This window comes from Rhinoderma darwinii, chromosome 9 (genome assembly GCF_050947455.1).
Source record: "Rhinoderma darwinii isolate aRhiDar2 chromosome 9, aRhiDar2.hap1, whole genome shotgun sequence".
NCBI lineage: Eukaryota > Metazoa > Chordata > Amphibia > Anura > Rhinodermatidae > Rhinoderma > Rhinoderma darwinii.
In genome coordinates, this window is record NC_134695.1 from 32,614,023 (window position 1) to 32,637,028 (window position 23,006).

Genomic DNA, 23,006 nt, shown 5'->3' on the forward strand with positions numbered 1-23,006 from the left:
TGGTTTACGTTGAACTCTTATGACCCTCTTCATGACTTTTACCTTAAACGGATACAATTATACTCTATGGGTGATGGGTGTCACTGTAAGGCTGGATTCACACGAGCATGTTCGGTCCGTAAAGGACGGAACGTATTTCGGTCGCACGTCCCGGACCGAACACACTGCAGGGAGCCGGGCTCCTGCCTATCCGTGGAACTACTGTCCCCTACTAAAAATCCATATACCACGCAATATTCCGTTTTTCATGGGATCCCTCGGAATGTAAAAGTGTAGTCTACTACACTTTTTGGATCCACAAAAAAAAAGGTATACTAATGTATACCAGTCTGACAGAGGCCAAAAGGACAGTCTTTTTGCCTCCGGCAGACTATTGGAAGCCTATGGACATGTTGAGCGTGTTTGTCATTTTTCCTGACATACTTGCTAAACGTAGGGCCAAAACATAGTGTGCACAGAGCCTTACACTTTACACACAAGAAGCAAGTGATAATCATGCTACATGTAATTTTCACATGACTTCTGCTTCATCTTCACACCACACCATGTGTAAAAGGAGTGAAAGAGAATATAGTTAATATTCTTTTTAGTTCTGTTTGTTATTCCCAGTTTATAGAACCATACCAATCATTTAGGCCGGGTTCCCACAAAGCCTAAACATTGTGAAATTTCCACAGTGGAATTCTGTGCGGAAAATCTGCAGCATTGACAGTAGCAACAAAGTGGATAAGATTTGAACAAATCTCATGCACACGCTTTGGAAAAAATCTGCTGTGAAAAGGTTCATAAATTAACCTGTGATGGGGTTTTAGCTTATGCAGCAGAGATTTTGGCAAAAAATCTGGACCACAGTTTGGTGCGGTTTTTGGCCGGACTACCCACAGGTTCTAGGTTGGAAATGCTGTGTACATTTATGCAGCGTATCTGCCTTGTGTGAATATACCCTAAGGGTATGTTTCCAAAGGTCCCTAAGGGTATGTTTACACAGGTCGGATATTCTGTGTTAAAGTGTACAGTGCATCCGACCCAGAACCTGCAGGGAATTCCAGCTGAATAACTGCACCAAATTGTGGTGCAGGTTTTCAGCCGAAATCTCTGCTGCGTAAAACGGAGTTGAAAAAAATAAAATATAATAATAATAATTTAAAAAAGCCAATCCTTTCCTCACTGACTGTGCCATATCAACACGTTCTGTGTTCTCTGTGCAGCCCGGCCTCCTGTGATGACGCTGCAGCCCAAGTTATCACTACAGTCTGTGATTGGCTGCAGCAGTCACTTGGGAGGGCTGCATAGAGAAGAAAAGGAGCCGTCACTATGACAAGGCCCACGGGGTAAGGCCAGGTTCCCACGGGTCGGATACGATGCATAAAAATCATGCAGTGTGTCCAATCTGAAACCCGCAGTACATTTCGTACGAAAAATTGCACCACGGTTGTTGTGCGTTTTTTCGGACTGATTTTCCGCTGTGGAAAGCAGCGGTAAAAAAAAGCTCATACTTACCTAGGCTGCTGTTATGGCGACGCGTCCATCCTGTGCAGTCCGGTCTGGCCTCCCTGGATGACACTGCAGCCCATGTGACTGCTGCAGCGGTCATCACCTGGGATTTTTTTTTCATAATTTTGATTTTTATTGCAAAGTTTAAGACAACACAAAAACAAAGTGCATGAATACTTTTGAAAACAATCATAACCTATATCATATCCAGAAAAACAAAGAGAAAGCTTTTATACATCAATAGCCTTGTTACCCAAGGGCGGTTGTCACATACAATAGAAAAATATACAGTCAGGCACATGGCATATGAGGTAGAGAGTGCCTCCCAATTTTTGTAAGGCACACAATTCCTGACTGGAAACACATTACGAAAAGTGAACAACCAGTCCCAGAACAGGTAAGAAGAGGAAAAGTTGAGACAGAACCAAAAGGAGACAACAAGAAAGAACGGACAAAACCGACAAGGGAAGGGAGGGGGAAGAAAGATGAGGAATATTCTTGAGTAATAGGAGCAGAGACATTACCACATAAGGAGTATCAGACCGTCCCCTTTCATGATGATAATCACCATCGGAACCTGGCTAGCCAAACCACCATGAAGGATTCTTTAGCCCAACCAGTCTGAGAAATGAGGACCAGATTTGAAGGGGGACCATGTGTTCAACAGAGAAAGAACCGCATCATAGCAGTCCCTGTCTTCCGCAAGAAGAGACTCCATTCTACACAGTAGGTCCACTTCCGCAACCCATTCACGAATCGTAGGCACAGCAGAAGTCTTCCAGTATCTAGAAATAACTGTCCGCGCCGCCGTCCGAAAATGCATGAGTAGGCCCTTTTTTATGCCTGACAGAGGACCCGGAATCATGGATAAAAGAGCCATCTGAGGAGTAGGTATGATAGGAGCACTCTCCATCAATGCATAGATGTCAAAAACCGCTTTCCAAAAAGTCTGCAACACCGGGCATGACCACCAGATGTGCAGCATTGCTCCAGCCTCGTTGACACAACGCCAACAGACATCTGACACTTCTGGGTACATTTTATGCAAAATCTGTGGGCAACGGTACCACCTGGTCAGGATTTTAAAATGTTTCTCCTGGGCGTGGCATGCAATAGGCATTTTATGAGTCAGGAAGAAAACCCGGTCCCAATCAAGCAAAGAGATGGAGAAGCCTAGGTCATCTTCCCATGTGCTAACATATGCAGGTGGCTGAGTAACAGAAGTCTCCAAGAGAATGGCATACAGCTTGGAAATTACACAAGTCGGTGTCTCTTGTAAAAGCAGCAGCAGCTCAAAGGCCGTGGTCGTGGAGATATACATCCCATCCGGCAGGGCCGAATGCAGGAAGGTAGACAATTGTGCATATTCCAACCATGAAAGAGTCCTCTCCGGGAAGGTCTCACTCAACACATGTAATGGAGGGAGGCGACCCCCATCCGACATCACCTGACATAGCCTAGTATCGTCTGAAGCGGACCAGCCCAAAAAGGTAGATTTGTTAACAGCTGGTGGAAATTCTGAATTATCAAACAGAGGGCTAAGCAGCCCTGGTCTATGGGAAAGGCCCTTTCGAACCATCAATCTGTCCCAGAGAGTGAGAAAGTGATGAGTAAGCATAGGAAAGGTCGAAATGGACGGTCTATGGTCTGGCAAAATCCACGGCAGCGATCTCAAAGAGAGCTCCACGATGGACCTCTCAATCCCCACCCATTGTTTGTTGATGCCATTGTGAAACCAATCTATCACTCTAGAAAGAACAACAGCTTGGTGATACAACCCCAGATCCGGGAGTCCCGCTCCACCTTTCAGTTTAGGGCGAGACAGTGAGTTCAGGCTAATGCGAGGCCTCAGAGTGCCCCAGACGAACTTACGAAATGCTGCCTCCAAAGTCTTGAAATAAGCCCTAGGAACTAGAACAGGGATAGCCTGAAATAGAAACAGAAACCGAGGGAGAATATCCATTTTAATGGCATTGATACGACCGAACCATGACAGTTGTGCTCTATCATAAGATTGTAGATTCTTCAGCGTGCGCTGCAATAAGGGAGGATAATTAAGGGAGTACAGATCCGCCAGAGTACCAGGAATCTGAACCCTCAAGTATTTTATGGATGTCTCTTGCCATTTAAAAGAGCAGGATGATCTTAGAAGATCGAACGACGCCTGTGGAAGTGATACATTCAGTGCTTCCGTCTTTCTATAATTGACCTTGAAATTACTGACCCGTCCGAACTCCTAAAATTCCTGAATGAGCACTGGAAAGGAAATCACAGGGTTAGTAATGAATAGTAAAAGATCGTCTGCATATAACGCCAGTTTATGATGTTCTCGGCCCACCCGAATCCCAGAGATATCCGGAGATTTATGGGTAGCCACGGCCAAATGTTCCATTGTAATAACATATAGTAGTGGGGACAGTGGGCAACCCTGTCTGGTTCCATTAGCAATCTGTAACGACGTGGAGAAGATTCCATTGGCCTTAACTCTAGCTGTAGGTCTCTGATATAGAGAAAGGATCCTCTCTTGCATTACCGGACCAATTCCCATTTGTTGTAAGGCCGACCTCAAGAATACCCAATGGACCCGGTCGAAAACTTTCTCTGCATCTACAGAGATTAGACAGGTGGGTATGGACATTTTATTTGCGTGAGACATCAAGAGAAGAGTTTTATTGGTATTGTCTCTCGCTTCTCTACGGAGAACAAACCCCGCTTGATCAGTATGAATGACTCTCGGAAGAAGAGGAGCTAATCTGTTTGCAATTGCTTTAGAGTAATGCTTAACATCCACATTTATTAGGGAGATCGGGCGGTAATTGGCACAGACAGAGTGATCCTTCCCTGGTTTAGGGATAACCGTGATGGTAGCCTCTAGCGTTTGCGGAATGAAGGGCATCGTGGATGTGACAGAATTGAATACCTTAGTCATAAAGGGAAGAAGCTGAGGAAGAAAAGCTTTGTAGAAGGACGTCGGGAAACCATCCGGGCCGGGACTCTTACCCGACGGGGCAGACTTGATGATGCCAAGAATTTCTGATTCTGAAAAATCCGCACACAACTCAGCAGAAAGCCGTTTTTACCACATATTGGTCAATTTTCCCTTGCAGAGCGGTAGGAGACATATCTTGTAACGGACCCCTGAGGTTATACAAGGAGTGGTAATACTCCCTAAAGGTTTGTACTATCTCCTCTGGCGTATGTTTAAAGGTGTCCGAACCCGACTTAATCATTGGAATATAAGAGGCAGGAACCCGCGGATTAAGCTCTCTAGCTAGTGCTCTACCACATTTATTGGAGTGTTGATGATAAAAACGCCTAGCATGATCCCTGAAAGAGGCATGAGTCTGATCCAGCAAACCTCTCAACGAATTCCTAGCCTCCAATAACTCCGCTAACGTGTGAGGCTGTCGGGGCTGTTTATAAGCGGACTCCAGGGTCTGAATACGAGATAGCAACTCCTTCATTTTAAAAGCCCTCTCCTTTTTCAGTCTGGAACCTTGTTGGATAAAGATGCCTCTTAAAACACTCTTCATCGCTTCCCACTGTATCGGTAGGGGGGTGGAGTCTGAGGCGTGATGATCTAAGAACTCAGAGATCGAACGGGTGATAGCCGTTTGACATACCGAATCCTTCAAAAGAAGAGGATTTAGCTTCCAATTCCATTCCTTCGCCCCCCTCCATCCGGAAACCGAAGCGAGAAGAAAACTGGCGCATGATCTGCCCAGATCATAGAACCTATCTGAGGCAACGGGGACCAGGACAATAAGTGGTGACTCACAATAAACATGTCTATCCTGCTGTACATGTCATGGACCGGAGAATAGAAGTTGTAGTCCTTTGTTTGAGGGTTAAGTATCCTCCAAATATCCACCAGCTGCATGGCAAAAAGTTTAGCCTTAAAGGAACCGTGTCACCCAAAAAAAAAATTTAATATCAGTTTGATGTTAGTGCTTTATTAAAAACGTTTGTATTAATTTGTGTGTGTGTCTGTTACTTTTTTTTATTTTTACACTTTTTCTTCCCTATGGGGGCTGCTATTTTTTTTTCCATTTCTGTATGTGTCGATTAACGACACATACAGACATGGAATACGGCAGCCCCAGTCCCATAGGGAATTCGAACGGGGCCCATTCCATCCACTATGGTGTACGCCGTCTGTGTGGGAACGGCGCATGCGCCGCTCCCACACAGTTCAATTTGAAATGCGCGCCGTCCGGCGCCATTTTCCTGTGGACCGGAAGTCGCGGCCGGACAGTAAGATTACTACTTCCGGTCGCGGCTTCCGGACTTGTGCACATGGAACAGCGGCAGCAGACGGAGCGGACGGACCGGAGGGAGCGGCGGCGACTGGAGCAGGTAAGTGATTTCTATGTATGTTCGTGTTTCAGTGTGTGTTTACTACTGTATGTTAACCTACTACACTGTGTGTTAGCTCAAAAAATGGCGACACACAGTGTAGGAGGTTAGACCGTTCAATCCCCTCGTTTCTCCCGGCACTAGCCAGGATAAAGGAGGGGGGGATTCTGAGAGCTCACTAGAGCGAGGGATTTTTTCCCAATTTTGCAGCATAAAGCACTGTGGTTGCTTTACCACATGCAATGCTGCAATTTTGGGAATTGCTCCATCTAGTGACCAGCACTGGGAAATATTATAAATTAGAATCCAATTGAATCCAATTTATAATATTTCCTGACTCGTGAAAAAAATAAAAAAAATTAGAACAATGTTTAATCACCCACACACTAATTGTTTAACTAAAAAAAAACAAAACATTTTTTGCTAACAACACATTCCCTTTAAGGGCAGATAACTGTGTAGCTGCTACCGAGGACCTGCCCGAGGATGAGTCCATAACTCGGTCCAAGACTAAGTTAAAATCACCAGCTGTGATTACGAGGCCCTCTGCAAAGTTAGAGAGTTCTGTTAAAGAGGCTCTACCAGATTATAAGTGCTCTATCTCGTACATAATGTGATCGGCGCTGTAATGTAGATAACAGCAGTGGTTTTTATTTTGAAAAACGATCATTTTTGAGCAAGTTATGAGCTAGTTTCGATTTATGCTAATGAGTTTCTCAATGGACAACTGGGCGGGTTTTTACTTTTTACCAACTGGGCGTTGTGAAGAGAAGTGTATGAGGCTGACCAATCAGTGACTAATCGGTATCCTACACTTCTCATTGTTTCAGCCCAGCATGATCCACAGCACAGTGTGATTGTGCAGTGAAAGAAGCTGGGCTGGAACAATGAGAAGTGTAGGACACTGATTAGTCACTGATTGGTCAGCCTCATACACTTCTCTTTACAACGCCCAGTTGGTAAAAAGTAAAAACGCGCCCAGTTGTCCATTGAGAAACTCATTAGCATAAATCGAAACTAGCTCATAACTTGCTCAAAAATGATCGTTTTTCAAAATAAAAACCACTGCTGTTATCTACATTACAGCGCAGATCACATTATGTACGAGATAGAGCACTTATAATCTGGTAGAGCCTCTTTAACAGAACTCTCTAACTTTGCAGAGGGCCTCGTAATCACAGCTGGTGATTTTAACTTAGTCTTGGACCGAGTTATGGACTCATCCTCGGGCAGGTCCTCGGTAGCAGCTACACAGTTATCTGCCCTTAAATCCACGTACATTTAATGAACAGCATTCTAGAGAACCCATCGGGAAAGAGGACGGAGAAAAGGGGGGAAGGGAGTGGGGGTGGGGGAGAAAACAAACAAAAAACAAAGAAAGACAGAAAACCAGTATGACACTATGGAAATCGCCACAGACGGTGTTCCAGCCCCAAAACTACTAAGTTGAGGGGAAAGAAGTATTTGTAAAGTGTTCAATGCGTAGCAGAACACAACCTACGTACGGAGTTGACTGAACTATGGAAGAAGGATGATCCCAACCAACTTCCTTAAGCCCGAGAACGTTAATATAAACATCCACAATAATAGAAAGAAAATAGAAAAACTAAAGCGGGGCAATTATATGTTTAGCCCGTAAAGGGCACCTGTAAAAGAACCACACCTATACATGACAATATTTTGCTCGAGAGGAGGAACCGGAACATGATGCAATACAACGAACCCTGTCGGAAAGGTGGAAGGAGCAGAAATGAATAGACACCCCACAGTGAGCTCAAGGGAAGACCCCCTGCCCTGGCTAGAGCCCAAACCTATACTCCGTTTATCAAAAAGGAATAAGAAATGAGGATTAACGATGAAGAACCCTCCCTCTATCCCTCCCCTGCCAATACGGAGGGGATCCTTCTTTGAGAAACACTTGTACCTATCGAGAGGGGGAGGGTGTCTTAACCATAGCAGAGGCAGCCCCCCATTCCATAGATAGGGACCACCAAAACAGGGCTAGGAGTGCAGAATTCCAGAGGGATTAGTAAATCCAAGGCGACAAGCCGTTACATCCCATACTCCATCCACCTGCAGCTTCATCTTAGAGCACGGCAGCCAATTAGAGAGAATTGTGCTCATGCCCAAACTGTAACTACCTGCTCCCACCCAGGGCATCTAAAACCATAATGCAGCATGACAAATAATACATATGTAACTCAAGATTTGGAGAAAAAGAGAAGCAGCAACAGAATAAACTCAATGGTTAGGACAGGACCGTGACAACACATTTCCCATAGCCTCAAAAAACAGCATCACGATCAAGGAAGTCCTAAGAGGCCATGGAAAAGACTTATTCCATATCACGGTTCCAAACGAGACGATTCTGGAACTATCGGAGCCTGAAGTCGTCTGCGGCGAGCCGGAGCCGAGTGATGCTCCGTCCTGGAGTTACGCCGTGGCAGGCGCTGTGGCAGTGGCGGGAAAAACGGCCAATCTGGAATAGCAATAGGAGGCAAGTCCAAGGCATCAAGGAAATCAGGGATGTCGTCTGGAGAGTACACAGAGTAGATAGCCGATCCTCGTCGAACTTGCAGTTGAAACGGGTAACCCCACGAATACGGAATATCCTTCTCACGAAGTGCCGGAGCACCGTCAAAGTCCAGAACACCCTTGTTACGTGCTTGACGCATAATGGATTCTTTGATTTGAAAGAAGTGTATCCTGCACGCTACATCACATGGCCTCGGCAGATCTGTGCTTTTCGGACCCAGGGTGCGATTGCGCTCTATCAATTTCCAACCGGGAGTCAACCGGTTTTTCCAATAAAGTGTTAAATATCCCAGTCAATGTAGGAATGAGATCCTGTGGCTTCAGGGATACCTCTAACTCTGATGTTATTCCTTCTATTGCGATTTTCAGCATCATCAGCCATATCCAATAACAATTGAATGTGAGCAGAATGCTGGTCTAATAAACTTTGTTGAGAAACCTGTTGCTGTTGAAGTGTCTGCGTGGTTACTTCAATGGCCGCCACAGCAGTATTAATATGATGAATATCCTCTTTCAGAGAACATCTCTCTGTTTTGCACACCGCTTCAAGGCGGGAAATATATCCCTCCATATCTGTTTTAGTGGGAATGGCTGCCATCTGTGATGTGAACGCCAATAAATCAGGACCCAGCTCAGTGCCCTGTGAAGGGGCCATGGGAGACTCACCCTGCACCAGGAGAGATGGAAAGTCCTGTGTCAGCTCCGAGGACGACCTCGCCCCTGGAGGCACTGCAGACGCGACCGCACCCCGGACCGCCATATTGGATTGCTGAGACGAGGAAGCCGGTGACCCAGAGTCCGCAAAGTAATGAGGAATGCCGCTCCTCGTCCTCCCTTGATCTCTTCTCGCCGATGTGGTGAGTTTACTGCGTGCTCCCTTTCACATTAGTGCGATGTATAGTGCTGTTAGACGCTGTTAATAGGACTGGAAGTCAGTCAGAACGCAGGAGCTCTCTCACCACACGTCTCACCAGAGCCATGTCCAGGCCACGCACCCTGATCACCTGGGATTTAACGTCATCCCAGGAGGCTGGTCCTCTGACATCATTCAGGCCGGCCTCCTGGGATGACATTTCCCCCATGTGACCGTAGCTACAGCATGTTATTGGCTGCAGCAGTCACATGGGATGCAACGTCATCCCAGGAGGCTGGACTGGACGAAGAAACACAGACTTCTGGGTAAGTACATTTGTTTTGTTTTTTTTGTTTTTCCGTAGCTGCGATTTTTGCGGCGTAATCGGTGCGAATAGGCCCCAAAAGTCGCAACACTTTGGCTTTCTGTTGCGGTATTTGCATCCGCATTGAATTCAATGGGGAAAGTCAACTAAAACGCAGCCTAAATTGACATGGTGCGGATTTAAATTCCGCACCGCAGGTCAATTTATGAATGTTTTTTCTGGATTTTTTCCATGGGTGTGGATGAGATTTATAATTTCATCCACTTTGCTGCTACTGTAATGTGGTGCAGATTTTGTGCAATGAAATCGGTTGCAGAAAATCCATGGCTAATTCGCCTTGTGTGAACACACCCTTATAGTGGAGCAGTATAAGCAGACACAAACTGACATTTTGCCTTCATCATACAGCTGACTGACTGAATGTTGTGTGAACGTTTCCAAGAAATTCTAAAGGACTGTGGTTGCTCGGATGCTTTGTTAGATTGCTAAGCCCTCTACATCAAACACCCAATTTATGGCATGTTGATGGTGCCCTTTAAGTACTCCACAGTTGAACCTTGTGTGAAGCTTGAGACAAAGGGCAAACATAGTTGCTTGGTAGAGTAACAAATACTTCTCTTTTCTGGCGTCTGATCAGAGCACTGTGAAGAAAGATTTCTTTGATTTTGTGGCATTTCCCACAATATTCGTTAATCTCCCTAGAGTTCATTTCCCACTTCTGCTCTAGGGAAATGGCACAAAATCAAAGAAATCTCTCTTCATAATGCTCTCATCAGATGCCAGAAAAGAGAAGTATTTGTTACTTTACCGAGTAACTATGTTTGCCCTTTGTCTCAATCTATACTTCTGTCTTGCCATTTACTGTACCAGATTTTCCTAGTATAAGACTCTGTTCACATTTGCGTTGGAGCCTCCGTTCGGAGCACTATTTTTCTTGTCAAAACTATGGGAGCCTGAGCGGAACCCCTCGTACCCCATTGTAATTCATTCACTGTTGGCATCCTTCGTGTGACAGATCCAGCACTGTATTGTGGTTTCCGTTATAAATGAAAGCCACAATGCAGATGCAAACACAGCCTAAGGGCTTATTCAGACGAACGGGTTTTAAAACAACGGCGGTGTGAACAGCCCCATTGAATTGCATGGGTCAGTGTGCGGTCTGTTTGTTAACAGACAGCACACGAATCTATAATATGGTCGTTTGAATAAGGCTTAAAGGGGTTGTCCACCTTCTGACTGATATCCACCGGATAGGTCACCAGTATATCATCGGTGCGGGTCCAACACCCGGACCCCGCACCAATAAGCCGCTCCAGTTGGCCTACGGGCACCGGATGTTATGGCACATAATGCTATGTACGGAGCCCGGAAGCAGTTGGCTCCGTACATAGCATAGCGGCCGTGCTGCAGAACTGCAGGTCGGCTCCTATTCACTTGAATAGGAGCACTGCAGCTCGGCCGCTATTCTGAGGCCTGAGCTATCTTCTTCCGGCTTGTACGTCCGGTGCACGGAGGCATCGGACCAGCTGATCTGTGGGGGGCCCGGTTGTCGAACCCCCACATATCATGTATTGATGACCTATCCGGTGGATAGGTCATCAGTTGTCAGAAGCTGGAAAACCCCTTTAACTCTGGTAGAATATTTCTTATCCAGTGTGCTTTTCCATAAATGTGACTGATAAAAATTTCTATTGACATTTCAATGACAGACCATCGCAAAATGAAGGCTTTTTATAAATATGTATTTCAATTTGTAAAATTACATTTATACTTGAGTTATGGAAAGATGCTATAATTCCACAAATAGTCGTTCAGCTGAAAATACTGTAATATCCCCCACCCCAGCGTCCCTCCTGTACCTCCACTATACCTGTAAGAAGTTTATCCAGTACATTGTGGAATCTAGACCTTGAAGAATATAGGCTGTTTTAAAGACATACTTTTAGGTACAATGTATATCCACCATATGGCCAAAAGTATGTGGACTCCTGATCATTCCACCTATATAACACATTACTGCCATTAATACATTTTGTTGTTGCTGTTCTTATAATATCATATTCTTTTTCTGTGTAGAGAAAATGATGTTGCTGCTATTGATGTTAACATGGGTTGTCCAAAGGAGTATTCCACCAAGGTATGATCATTTTTTCTTTTTTTTTTTAATGTATCTCTTATACAAGCGCTTTCACTTTTACGATACGTTTTAGTCCGTTCCTTCACTTTTGACGACAAGAATAACACTGCACTAGATATGCACTAATACAAAGTATACTATACTTTAGTTCCAGATACCTAATAGCAGTATAATGTCACCGAACCAATCCATATTCAGCTTACAATAAGTAAATTCCCATATAAATAGAGGAAAGAAGATGAAATAATGTCTCATACCGGTTTAAAGATTAATATTTATCAATATCTGGAGATCACTTATTTCTTTAATCCAGACTTGCCAGACTGTGGGCAGTTTCATTTGGGCACTGGATTGGAGTATTATCTGTTACCGTGTTACATGGGTATTAGATTTCAGGTTAACCTTTTTTTATATAAGGGGCATTGCTGTGGGTGTAGCCATATTGCTATGAGGTTTTTAACCAATTGCGGACTGTCCATAGATTATAAACGTCCGGGCAACCCGCGCTTATCTCTGCAAGGATTTTGGGGGTGTTCACTGTTTTGGCACTTCACAACATCTGTAAGGCTGGATTCACACGACCATGTTATGTCCGTAATGGACGGAACGTATTTCGGCCGCTAATCCCGGACCGAACACCGTGCAGGGAGCCTGGCTCCTAGCATCATAGTTATGTACGATGCTAGGAGTCGCTGCTTCGCTGCAGGACAACTGTCCCATACTGTCAACATGTTACATAACTATGATGCTAGGAGCCCGGCTCCCTGCACTGTGTTCGGTCCGGAACTTCCGGCCGAAATACGTTCCGTCCATTACGGACGTAATGTGCTCGTGTGAACCCAGCCTAATGGTCATATGGTGTCGGCAAACCAGCTTTGGAAAATTTTGTCCCCAAAAGCCAGTTTTCGAACCATTCATTTTTAAGCTCCATTTTGCGACCAGCGTGTAAGAAATGCACACAGATTTGGTATTGCAGAAGTTGCCAAATATGTGTTCAGGTGTATTAAGCCAGTGGCATGAATCAGATGTAAAAACATATATATATATATATATATATATATATATATATATATTATTATTTACATATTCACATTTTGTGCTTCACATTTGTTTTTATTTTTTCCTTCTATATTTAAAAAAATAAATAAAAATAAAAGTTAAATACATCACTTATCTTTTTACACATTATGGAAGCCCAATATGTTCTGAGAAAAGCAAGACCAAAATACACGTAGGTTGGAAGAGTACTAAAACAACAATTTGCTTTTAAATTGACACATGACTAAAACTGGAAAATGTGCCTGGTCAGGAAGAGGGTAAAGCTTCTGGTAAGGAAGTGATGAAGGTTACGTTCACACTGAGGTTTTTTTAGGCAATTTATAATCCAAAATACACCTTGAAAACGCTTGCAAACCGCTTTCCATTGAATGCTATGGTAAAAAAAAACTGTGTAGTGCATACCAGGTCTAATTTTTCGCCTCTCTTTAAACAAACGCAGCGAAATGTCAATTATTGAGGCTTTTTTGAGGCAGAGTTTGAAACTACAAAAAACTATTCAAAGATACGCCTCAAAATACGCTTTAAAAATGCTTTAAAAAAAATCCCTTTGAAAATTAGCTCCAAACACCTGGATTCAGAGGCTGTTTTCTCTTGAAATCAGCCCCATAGGTTCCTGCTTTGTGCATAAGGGCCTGTTCACATCACTGTTCGCTTTCCGTTCCGGGGTTCCGTCTGAGGTTTCCATCAGGTGAACCCCGCAACGGAAAGTGAAACTGAAACCACAGTTTCCGTTTCAGTCACCATTGATATCAATGGTGACGGAAATATCGATAATTGTTTCCATTCGTCACCATTCCGGCAAGTTTTCATTTTAACGACAGAATCAATAGCGGAGTCGACTGCGCTATTCCGTCGGAAAAACGGAAACCTGCCGGAATGGTGACGAACGGAAACCATTAGCGATGTTTCCGTCACCATTGATATCAATGGTGATGCAAACGGAAGCTGTGGTTTCAGTTTGACTTTCCGTTGCGGGGTTCACCCGACGGAAACCTCCGACGGAACCTCGGACCGGAAAGCGAACGGTGATGTGAACAGGCCCTAAGCTATGTGAACATCCCTTAAAGTGTCGGTCATTTTGTGCCTATACTGTAGGTTATGGGGATGTAAATTCGGTAGCTAGATAGAAGGTATTTTTGTTTTCTTGCTAACCCCTAAATTAATTAATCAGCTATGGTGGTAGCAGGTCGCTATCCCTAGACCAACAAAAATATATCGCAATGGATAAAGCTAACATAAAACTTGAAGAGGTTGTCCCTTGATTGTATAGATCATACAAAATGAACAATGTTGGCAATTTAAATGCTGTTAAAAAAATGATCCCGTTAAGAGTTATGACATTTACTTATATAGTATGGTACCACCTGGTGTTCAAAGTGTATAGCAATGTGCTTGTCCACATAATAAGCTGAGTGCTGATGGACACGCATGCTCAGCCATTCCACACAGTCTGTCCTCTGCATAGTGAGCCTCTGTTCACTGCAGAGCAGTCAATAGAAATAGTTTTCTGCCCTGCTTGTCAGGGAAGGAGCAGAGCCTCTGCAGTAGAATGGTAGTATAGCAGAGAAGACTCCTTTTGCAGTGGAAGTTAAAAAGACTAATTCTGCTGAGAGCCCCTTCCCCAGCAGCACAGATTAGCATCAGCAACAGGTGGGTCACAGGGAAGCAGAAAATGATGAGGTATTTTTTTATGCTAGATACCCTTCAAATTACTTTCAACTGATTTAAATGGGTTTTCCAATATTTTTTTTTTAGTTAAACAATTATTATTTAAGTGATTACACATTGTTTTAATTTTTTTCATTTTTTTCACAAGTCAGGAAATATTATAAATTAGATTCTAATTTATAACATTTCCATGTGCTGGCCACTAGAGGGAGCAGTTCCCAAAATTGCAGCATGGTCAATATGGTAAAGCAACCTCATTTCTTTATGCTGCAAATTTGGGGTAGACACACTCTCTCTAGTCTCCTCACACAATCTCCCCTCCCTTATTCTGGCTAGTGCCAGGAGAAGGAGGGGTTTGAATCTTCAAACCTCCTACACTGTGTGCCGCCATTTTCTGAGCGACTGCACAGTGTAGGAGGATAAGCTACAGTGCTCAGCAAACCGTATAACACGAACATAATACACACATCACATACACGAACCTAAATTACCTTCTCCTGCCGCCTCCGCTCCTATTCCTTGCGCCTTCGCATATTGCCGTAAGCTGCGGCCAGAACTCGTCCTCTTACTGTCCGGCAGCGGCTTCCGCTCCACATGAAAATGGCGCCGGATTTCGCTCTGCAAACGAGCTTCGTTTTGGTCTGTGTGGGCGCGGCGCATGCACCGTTCCCACACAGACGACGTACGCTGCAGAGAATCGAACGGCTTCCGTTCGCATTCTCTATGGGATTGTATGTGCCGTATTCCATCTCTGTATGTGTCGTCAATCGACCCATACAGAGATGAAAAAAAATGGCAGCCCCCATAGAGAAGTAGAAGTAAGAACAAAGTAAAAAGTAGAACATGAGAACACAAATAAAATGTATGTTAATATCATATTAAAAGCAATATGATAAAAAAAATATTTCATGACACCTTCCCTTTAATGCCCCCTGAATATCGTTATCTACATTTTTATTTTTTAATCTACCATTATTCTCTATTGTTTACATTGAGATGTTTGTTTACCTCTATGTGTGTTCGTTCTCTTGCTCTTCCGGTCATACTGTTCCCGGCATGCACCGCTTGTGGCCAAGCATGCAATGCGCCAGCAGGAGAGACTCATCACGCCTACTACACCCACCTATAAACCATCTCCGTTGCCATTTTACTTCTCATTAGATCAGTGAGAGCTAACAATAAACTTGCAACATATCAGCGCTGTACCAAACGGAACTCTCTTACATAATGGTTAAAAAAAAAACTTAATTTGACCCCAGAGCCGTGGTCCCAGAGCTGGATAGAGCTCTAGTATAGGCTCTGCTACGGGACTCTGTGGGATCCCCTGACATCAGTCCATATACGGACAGTGTTGTCAGGGGCTTCCCCAGAGCCGGAGTCCCGGGCAGAGCGCTAGTATATGGACATATATGTCCATATATGAACAGTGATGTCAAGGGATTCCACAGAGTCCCCGAGCAGAGCCTATACTAGCGGTCTTCCCAGGACTCCGCTCTGGGGAAGCCCCCAACAACACTGTCCATATATGGACATTGCTCCAGGACTCTGGGGAATCCCCTGACATCAGAGTCTATACTAGCGCTCTGCCCGGGACTCCGGCTTTAACCCAGCCCCGGAGTCCTTGTCAGAGAGCTACTAGCAACTGGCTCCTGACATCACATAATTTCTTAGGATAGTTTTCGGTCCTCTGCTAGGGGGGAGAATATGACGCGCAGGTGGTGTGATAGTGCAGAGTGGGCATGCGTTGTAAACACTGCTAGTGTAGAAACCATGCATGCTCAGGTTCTAGCAGTGTTTCTCTCCCCTAGCAGCAGACCGGAAACTCAGAAGAAAGGGAGTATCCGGTTTACTACTTCCCTTAGTGTACAGTAACGTTAGGAATGATGTACCGGCTAATTGAGCCTGCCTGAAAATGGAACTCCTATCATGAACAGGCTAGTGCCGGAAGTAAGGATTTTGCTACTGGAGACGCATCACGTGACCAGCGCTGGAATCGGGTGTTAGAAGATGAAATCAAAACGTAAGTATATTACAAATTAAATTATTTTTATATGTGCAGTAAAATAGAAATTAGATAATTGGTTCCGGAAAACCCCTTTAAAAGTATTTCAGGACTTTGGGTATAAAAATTATTCATTGAATAACCCCTTTAACCTTTTATTACTGCATTAAAAATCTTAATTCTTAGAAGATGTAAAGGGGTTGTCCCACGATTAACCCTTTCATGCCAAGTAGTGTTTTGGGCCTTCATGCCCAGAGCAAAATTTCACCTTTTGGAATGCCGCATTCTAAGGCTATGTTCACACAGAGTTTCTTGACGAGTTTTTTGTTGCGGAAACCGCGCCGCAAAACTCGTCAAAAACGGCCCGAAAATGCCTCCCATTGATTTCAATGGGAGTCGGGGGCGGTTTTCTCCCGCGAGCGGTAAAACCGCCTTGCGGGAGAAAGAAGGTACATGCCCTATCTTCGGCCGTTTACGCCTCCGACCTCCCATTGACTTCAATGGGAGGCAGAGAAATCGTATTTCGCAGCGTTTTATGCCCGCGGCGCTCAATGGTTGCGGCCGAAAAACGCTGCGAAAATCGGCGTGCAGGGAAAGGAAAATCTGCCTCAAACTTCCAAACGGAATTTTGGGGCAGAAATTCCACCTGCAAAAAATTAAGTGCGAACATAGCCTTAAGGTGATTGTTTTATTTATTTATTTATTTTCTTAAGCTCTGTTCAGAGTTTTTTGGAGCTAATTTTGACACAGAAACTGCATCGGAATCATCGCTAAAAAAACGTCAGAAATCGCACCCTATTGGAAGGCAGAGGCGTTTTCTTTCCCCGAGCGGCTATTGGCCATTAGGGAGAAAAAATAGTGGCATGTCATTTCTTGCAGCAGTTCTGCCTCTGACCTCCAACTGCGACGAGATCACGGGGTGCTGATGGTTGGCATGGCAGCATGGGGGCTTAATAGGTTTGTCCACGCACTGACAAATTATGACCTATCCACAGGATAGGTCATCCGTTAATGACCCTACGCTTATCAGCTGTTCCGGCTGCCTCTGTTATTCAGGGTATGCAGTATTCAGAGCCAGAAGTAGATGGCTCCAACTACTGCATAGCGTCCGTGCTGCATAACTGCAGCTCGCCTGCTATTCCCTGACGGGAGACATCTGGTGCCCAGAGGCATTCGGAGCAGCTGATCGGTGGGGACGCCCACCGTTCATATACTGATGGCCTATCCTGTGGATAGGTCATCAGTTGTCTGTGCGTGGACAACACCTTTAATGAAGGCCGCCAGATCTGCCATATTTGTACTCTTATTAAGCCTGTCATAGATGCCTGTCAGAAACACGATATAATGCAATACATTAGTATTTCAGTATATAGAGCAAGCAATCAAGCGATCGCTGGTTCAAGTCCCATATGTACAAAAAATATATATTAATAGTTAGAAAAAAAACCATTTTTTTCCCCTGAATCATTGTAAAAAAAACAATAATAAAAATAATTGGAATTACCGCATCCGTAAAAGTCTGAACTAATATAATATAACATTATTTAACATGCACGGTGAACGCTGTAAAAAGAAATGTTATAAAAAGTGATCAAAAATTTGCATGTACCCAAGCATGGTACCATTAAAACTAAGCTCGTCCTGCAAAAGATGAGCCCTCACACCGCAAAATCGATGGAAAAATAAAAAAGTTATGGCCCTAAGAATTTGGAGACACAAAATACTTTTTATTTTTTGCAATTTGTCTCTTCCTTAAAAGTAGTAAAATATAAAAAAAACTATAAATTTGAGCTCGCCGTAATTGTATTGACAAGCAGAATGAAGTTAACATCTCATTTTAATTGCACAGTGAACGCAGTAAAAACGAAGCACCAAAAACAATGGGGGAATCGCTGTTTTTTTTTTTTTTCATTTTTCACCCCAGAAATAATTTTTCCCACTTCCTAGTACAATAAATGGTGCCATAAAAAACTACAACTTGTCCCGCAAAAATCTAGTCCCTCATACGGCTATATCGATAGAAAAATTAAAACGTTATGGCTCTTGGAAGGTGGCGAGGAAATATGAAAATCAAAATAATGACTTAGACGGGAAGGGGTTAAAGGGTTAAGGAAGTTTGTTTAATAATATTGACTTTAAAAAAATGAATCCAAAGGTGGACTCAAGATCCGGATATAGGGGAGACCATATTGGAAGGTTGGGAGACTGTACGGAAGGTCATCTTGAGTGAGAGTTGGAGGAAAACCTATTTTAAGTTAATGCATTCAGCAATATATGGCTTTAATATTTTACCTTCACAGTCCTTCCCCGATCGCATCACTGCTTGCCCCAAGTGTAGCACTTCATTGATGAATCTTTGGCATGGAGTATGGAGTTGTGCTCATACTAAACGTTACTGGTTGATTGTACACAAATGTATCTTAGATCATTGGAAGGCGAAACTTCCTATGACGCCTCAGGCGCTGTTGTTCCACCAGGCTCGACTGCCAGAGTAGGAAGGTAGTCGGGAGACTAGATCTCCTCCCCCCTTGATACATACAATTTTACTGGTGGCCTTAAGGTGCCTTCTCTGTAGATGGCTGGAAGCTGACACGCCGGGTCTTCACATGATAGTGTTACATTTGAAACGGTTATTAGCACTTGAACTAGTGGAGGTGGAAAGACGGAAAGAAGCGGGAGCTAAGAAGCTATTTGCTAAATGGCGAATCTTTATTGAATCGCAATGCCTTCTGCCGAGGTGGCGGAAATTGTTACGCCTTTTAGGCACACTGCTTGGTATCATACGGAACTTCTGACAGGCACTTTGGGTGGTTTACAAATCCGGTCTTGATAGAAGATTGCAGGGGGGAAATCTTTGGCTCTCGTTAGCTCTGGTTTATTATAATTATATTCTATGCGCTGTTTTCTATTGCTGACCTAAGTCGTGTTCAGAGGACGGGGAAGTACTGTTTTTCTTTTCATTTACTATGTGAACCTGGTCATATGCCATGACTGTATTTTATTTTATTCTGTTTTGTAAATTGCGTGTTGTTCAATTATGACGCAAATTCTATGTGATCTGTTTAAAACAAAATGTTAAAAATTGTCAATAAAAATGATGTTTTAAAAAAATAAATAAAAATAAAGAATCCTTCTGTGTATTACAATACTATATATGTCTATATTGTGTAACTTATAATGTCGCTATAGCACCGAAATAAACAACCCTGTTTTAGCTTTAGATGCAGCGTCTATACATGGATGATAGTCATCAAGGTAAAGAATTTTTTTAGAGAAGGCACAAAAATAGATAGGCCCGGAGTAGAAGAGACTAAAATTGGTAGCCAGGAGTAATTATTTTATGTTTTGGATTATTCTGCTTTCTGTGTGACAGAAACGTATTAATGCCGGCGCCGATGCCAAACGCGTTAGTTTCATGCAGAATGTCTTAAATTAGTGTGTGTGGATTCGGTGAGTTTTGCAGTATTTTGGGGGCATGGGGGCTTTTCTCTTTTATTTTGTTTCTTTTTTTTTTAAGGCATTTTATTATATTATTTTTTATCCCTGCTGTCCCTATATACAGATCATTGACCACAGTGATCTAATGGCAACAGCACATTGGATAACTGTTACTAGTGATCTGCATACAGAGACATACGGGGATTGCGTCTTTTCTGCTTGCTTCCAAGCCCTCTCTGCACAGGGAATCCCTTTGACGTCATTATTTGATGTCACGGGGTTCCTTAGCAACCGCCTTCTGACACACTTTTTTACAATAAACATTAAAATAAATGTCTCAATACATAACATATACACATATTCGGTATCGTCGCAACTGTAATAACCTGCACAACAAATTTATAGCGTCATTCATGATGTCTACGCTGTAAAAAAAAGAAAAGAAAAACTGCTTTCTTTCACTTATTAAGGCACGTGGTAATATGAATTTTGAACCTCCATGTGCCTCACATTAATAGTAATGAACCCCATCATGTACCTCATTAACCCAATGTTGTCCATTTCGACTGAGATACATGACGGGGTTAATTACTAATAATATGAGGCACATGGAGGTTCAAAATTCTTCATAAAGTATTGTTTTAGTATCGAAAATCTCAATACTACACAAAGTATCGGTATCGATTGGTATCGGAGACCAAATTCTGGTATCAGGACAACACTACTGCCTACTACATCTCAGGGAACTATAGAGAAGGGATAATGTTGACCCCTAGTTTAGTCTTTGGGACTTTAAGCAGTTATTCCTAAGCAGGAAAGCGGGGAATCTGCCCTGAACAGAGCGACCTCGAATAAAGCTATAGTCCTAACTAGTATATACTTACAGAGGCTAGCATATAGCTGGGGTGCAGCAGCCAACAAAATATGTCGGGACCTATAGGGTCTTTTTGGGGGATCTGAGGGTAAGGGCCCTTTTACACTGGGCAATTATCGGGCAGACAAGCGTTCATATAACGCTCGTTGCCGATAATTTCCCTGTGTAAACAGGGCAGCGATCAGCAGATGAACGAGCTCGTTCATCTGCTGATCGTATAGTTTAAAAAAAACTGAAATATTTTCATTGTCGGCAGCACATCTCCCTGTGTAAACAGGGAGAAGAGCTGCCGACATGATAATAATGTATGGGGACGAGCGATCGGAGTAACGACCTCTCGTCCCCATACGTAGCTCCTTGTGATAGCAGCAAACGAGCGCCGATCAATGAGCTGTGTCGTTGATCGGTGCTCGTTGCACCGGCCAAAATTGGCCGGTGTAATAGGGCCTTAAGGCTTTTATTTCAAAAGGGGTTATCTTCATGAGAGAACCCCTTTAATGCAATTCGTGATCTCTAGAGATTAGTAGTTAATTTTTGAACATGCATGAGACATTTTTATTTTTTTATTTTTTTAATCCCTCTGTATTTTTATATGGAATCGACTTATTGTAGGACACACATGCATTGGTTAGGTGGCCATATGCTGTTTTTCAATGGATATTTAAATAAATACGTATCTTCACAAAAAGTAATTTCAAAATGTAGGTTTTCTTTTTTCTATTCTGGTCAACACCTTGAAGTTCTAGTAAGGGCTCTGGAATCAAAGTTTTGTATAGTTAAAGGGTTTATCCTTCGGATAGGCCACTCAAACCTGATCGGTGGGGGGCCGCAGCCTCTTCAAACAGCTGATTGACAATGTGCTAAAAGGTCAGACCCCAGCTGATCAGATATGAATGGCCAGGCATGATTTTTATTTCACCGGACTACCCCTTTTAAATATTTAAAGTTAAGGTTTATATTCGCTGTTAGCAAAAACACAAAGCTTTTTGAATGAAAATATAGTTTGCTTTCAATTTCCTAAGAGCAACTTTTTGCCGGTGACCCTTCAATATACCTTCGTATGAGAGGGGGGGATTTCCAGAAAACCTTTTGAATTGGATTGAACCCTAAACCTAAAAAATTATGATAAAAGTGAACTGGAGCAATATAGGTACAATGGAGGGTTTATTCCTTTCGAAACAATGCAAATCAGGAGGCAATACTGCAGTGATAAATCTCCCCCCAATAGTCAATGCAATATTGATGATCGCGACAAAAATGGCGATCAAATAAATATACCGGATGCACCAGTCTTAGATCAGCAACTTAAAATGTTATTTTTTTTTTTTTAATCAGTTCAAGTTTATTCAACAAAACTCCACATTATTACAGGTCATTGTACGTTCTCATACAGTGTACAAGCAATTTTCAACAGACCCAATTCTTTACATTTAACCAAACATTCCCTTCCCCCCAACTCCCCCCTGTATCCCCCCCAGCCGATCTCCTCAGTACCACTTTTCCAATCCTCTCCCCTCAGTGGCCCTATACCTGCACTTGTTGCCTTAGTGTCATTAGCTCCACAGAAGCATACCCAGATTGATCAATCCACCTAGCCCATTGTTTGTCGAACTTGACCCTGGACCCCCTCTTGGAGTATATCCTATACTCCATCAGAACCTGTGAGTTAAGTGCCCCTATGATTTCTTGTTTTGATGGTGGCTCCGCATCCAGCCAGTGCTTTGCAATTCCTTTCCGAACTTGATACAGTATTTTAGCAATTGCCAACCCTGACATCCTATCTCCCCCCAAATCTCCAACATACCCTAGCAGCATTACTACCGGATCCCATGGGATCTGTACCTCAAACACTCTCCCCACTAGTTCCAATATTTCCGTCCACAGACTCCCCAGCTTCCCACATGTCCAGAACATATGAAGGATGTCTGCTTTTTCTTCCGGGCACCTAGGGCACTTTGCATCCGCTCTTAATCCCATTTGTTTCAGCACCCACGGGGTCCTGTACACCCTATGTATCAGAAACAACTGCGATCTTCGTTGTGCTACATTAATGGACAAAGTACATGTTGCTGCCAATACCGCCTCCCAGTGGTCTGTTGTAATAGGACCCACATCCCTCTCCCATATTGCTTTCACTGTTGCCATAGGATCTCCCAGATGTTCCACCAACAACCTGCGATAAACCAATGAGATTAATCCTTTTGATGATACTGCCTTTGCAATATGCTCCAACACCCCGGCTGCATGCATCGTCAGGTCCACACT

At 43.4% G+C, this 23,006-nt stretch overlaps 1 protein-coding gene across 2 annotated transcripts in view; it reads left to right on the forward strand.

Annotated features, from left to right (window-relative positions):
- The window catches only part of DUS2 (dihydrouridine synthase 2), a 117,789-nt gene that overhangs the window by 23,881 nt on the left and 70,902 nt on the right, over positions 1 to 23,006 (forward strand). Inside the window, exons 6-8 of one of the 2 annotated variants that reach the window (XM_075837484.1) lie at positions 11,640 to 11,700; positions 16,362 to 16,447; positions 19,645 to 19,684. In XM_075837484.1, coding sequence (XP_075693599.1) covers positions 11,640 to 11,700; positions 16,362 to 16,447; positions 19,645 to 19,684 — 187 coding nt within the window. The remainder of the gene's footprint in view (positions 1 to 11,639; positions 11,701 to 16,361; positions 16,448 to 19,644; positions 19,685 to 23,006) is intronic. The other variant, XM_075837485.1, reaches the window with a different exon arrangement.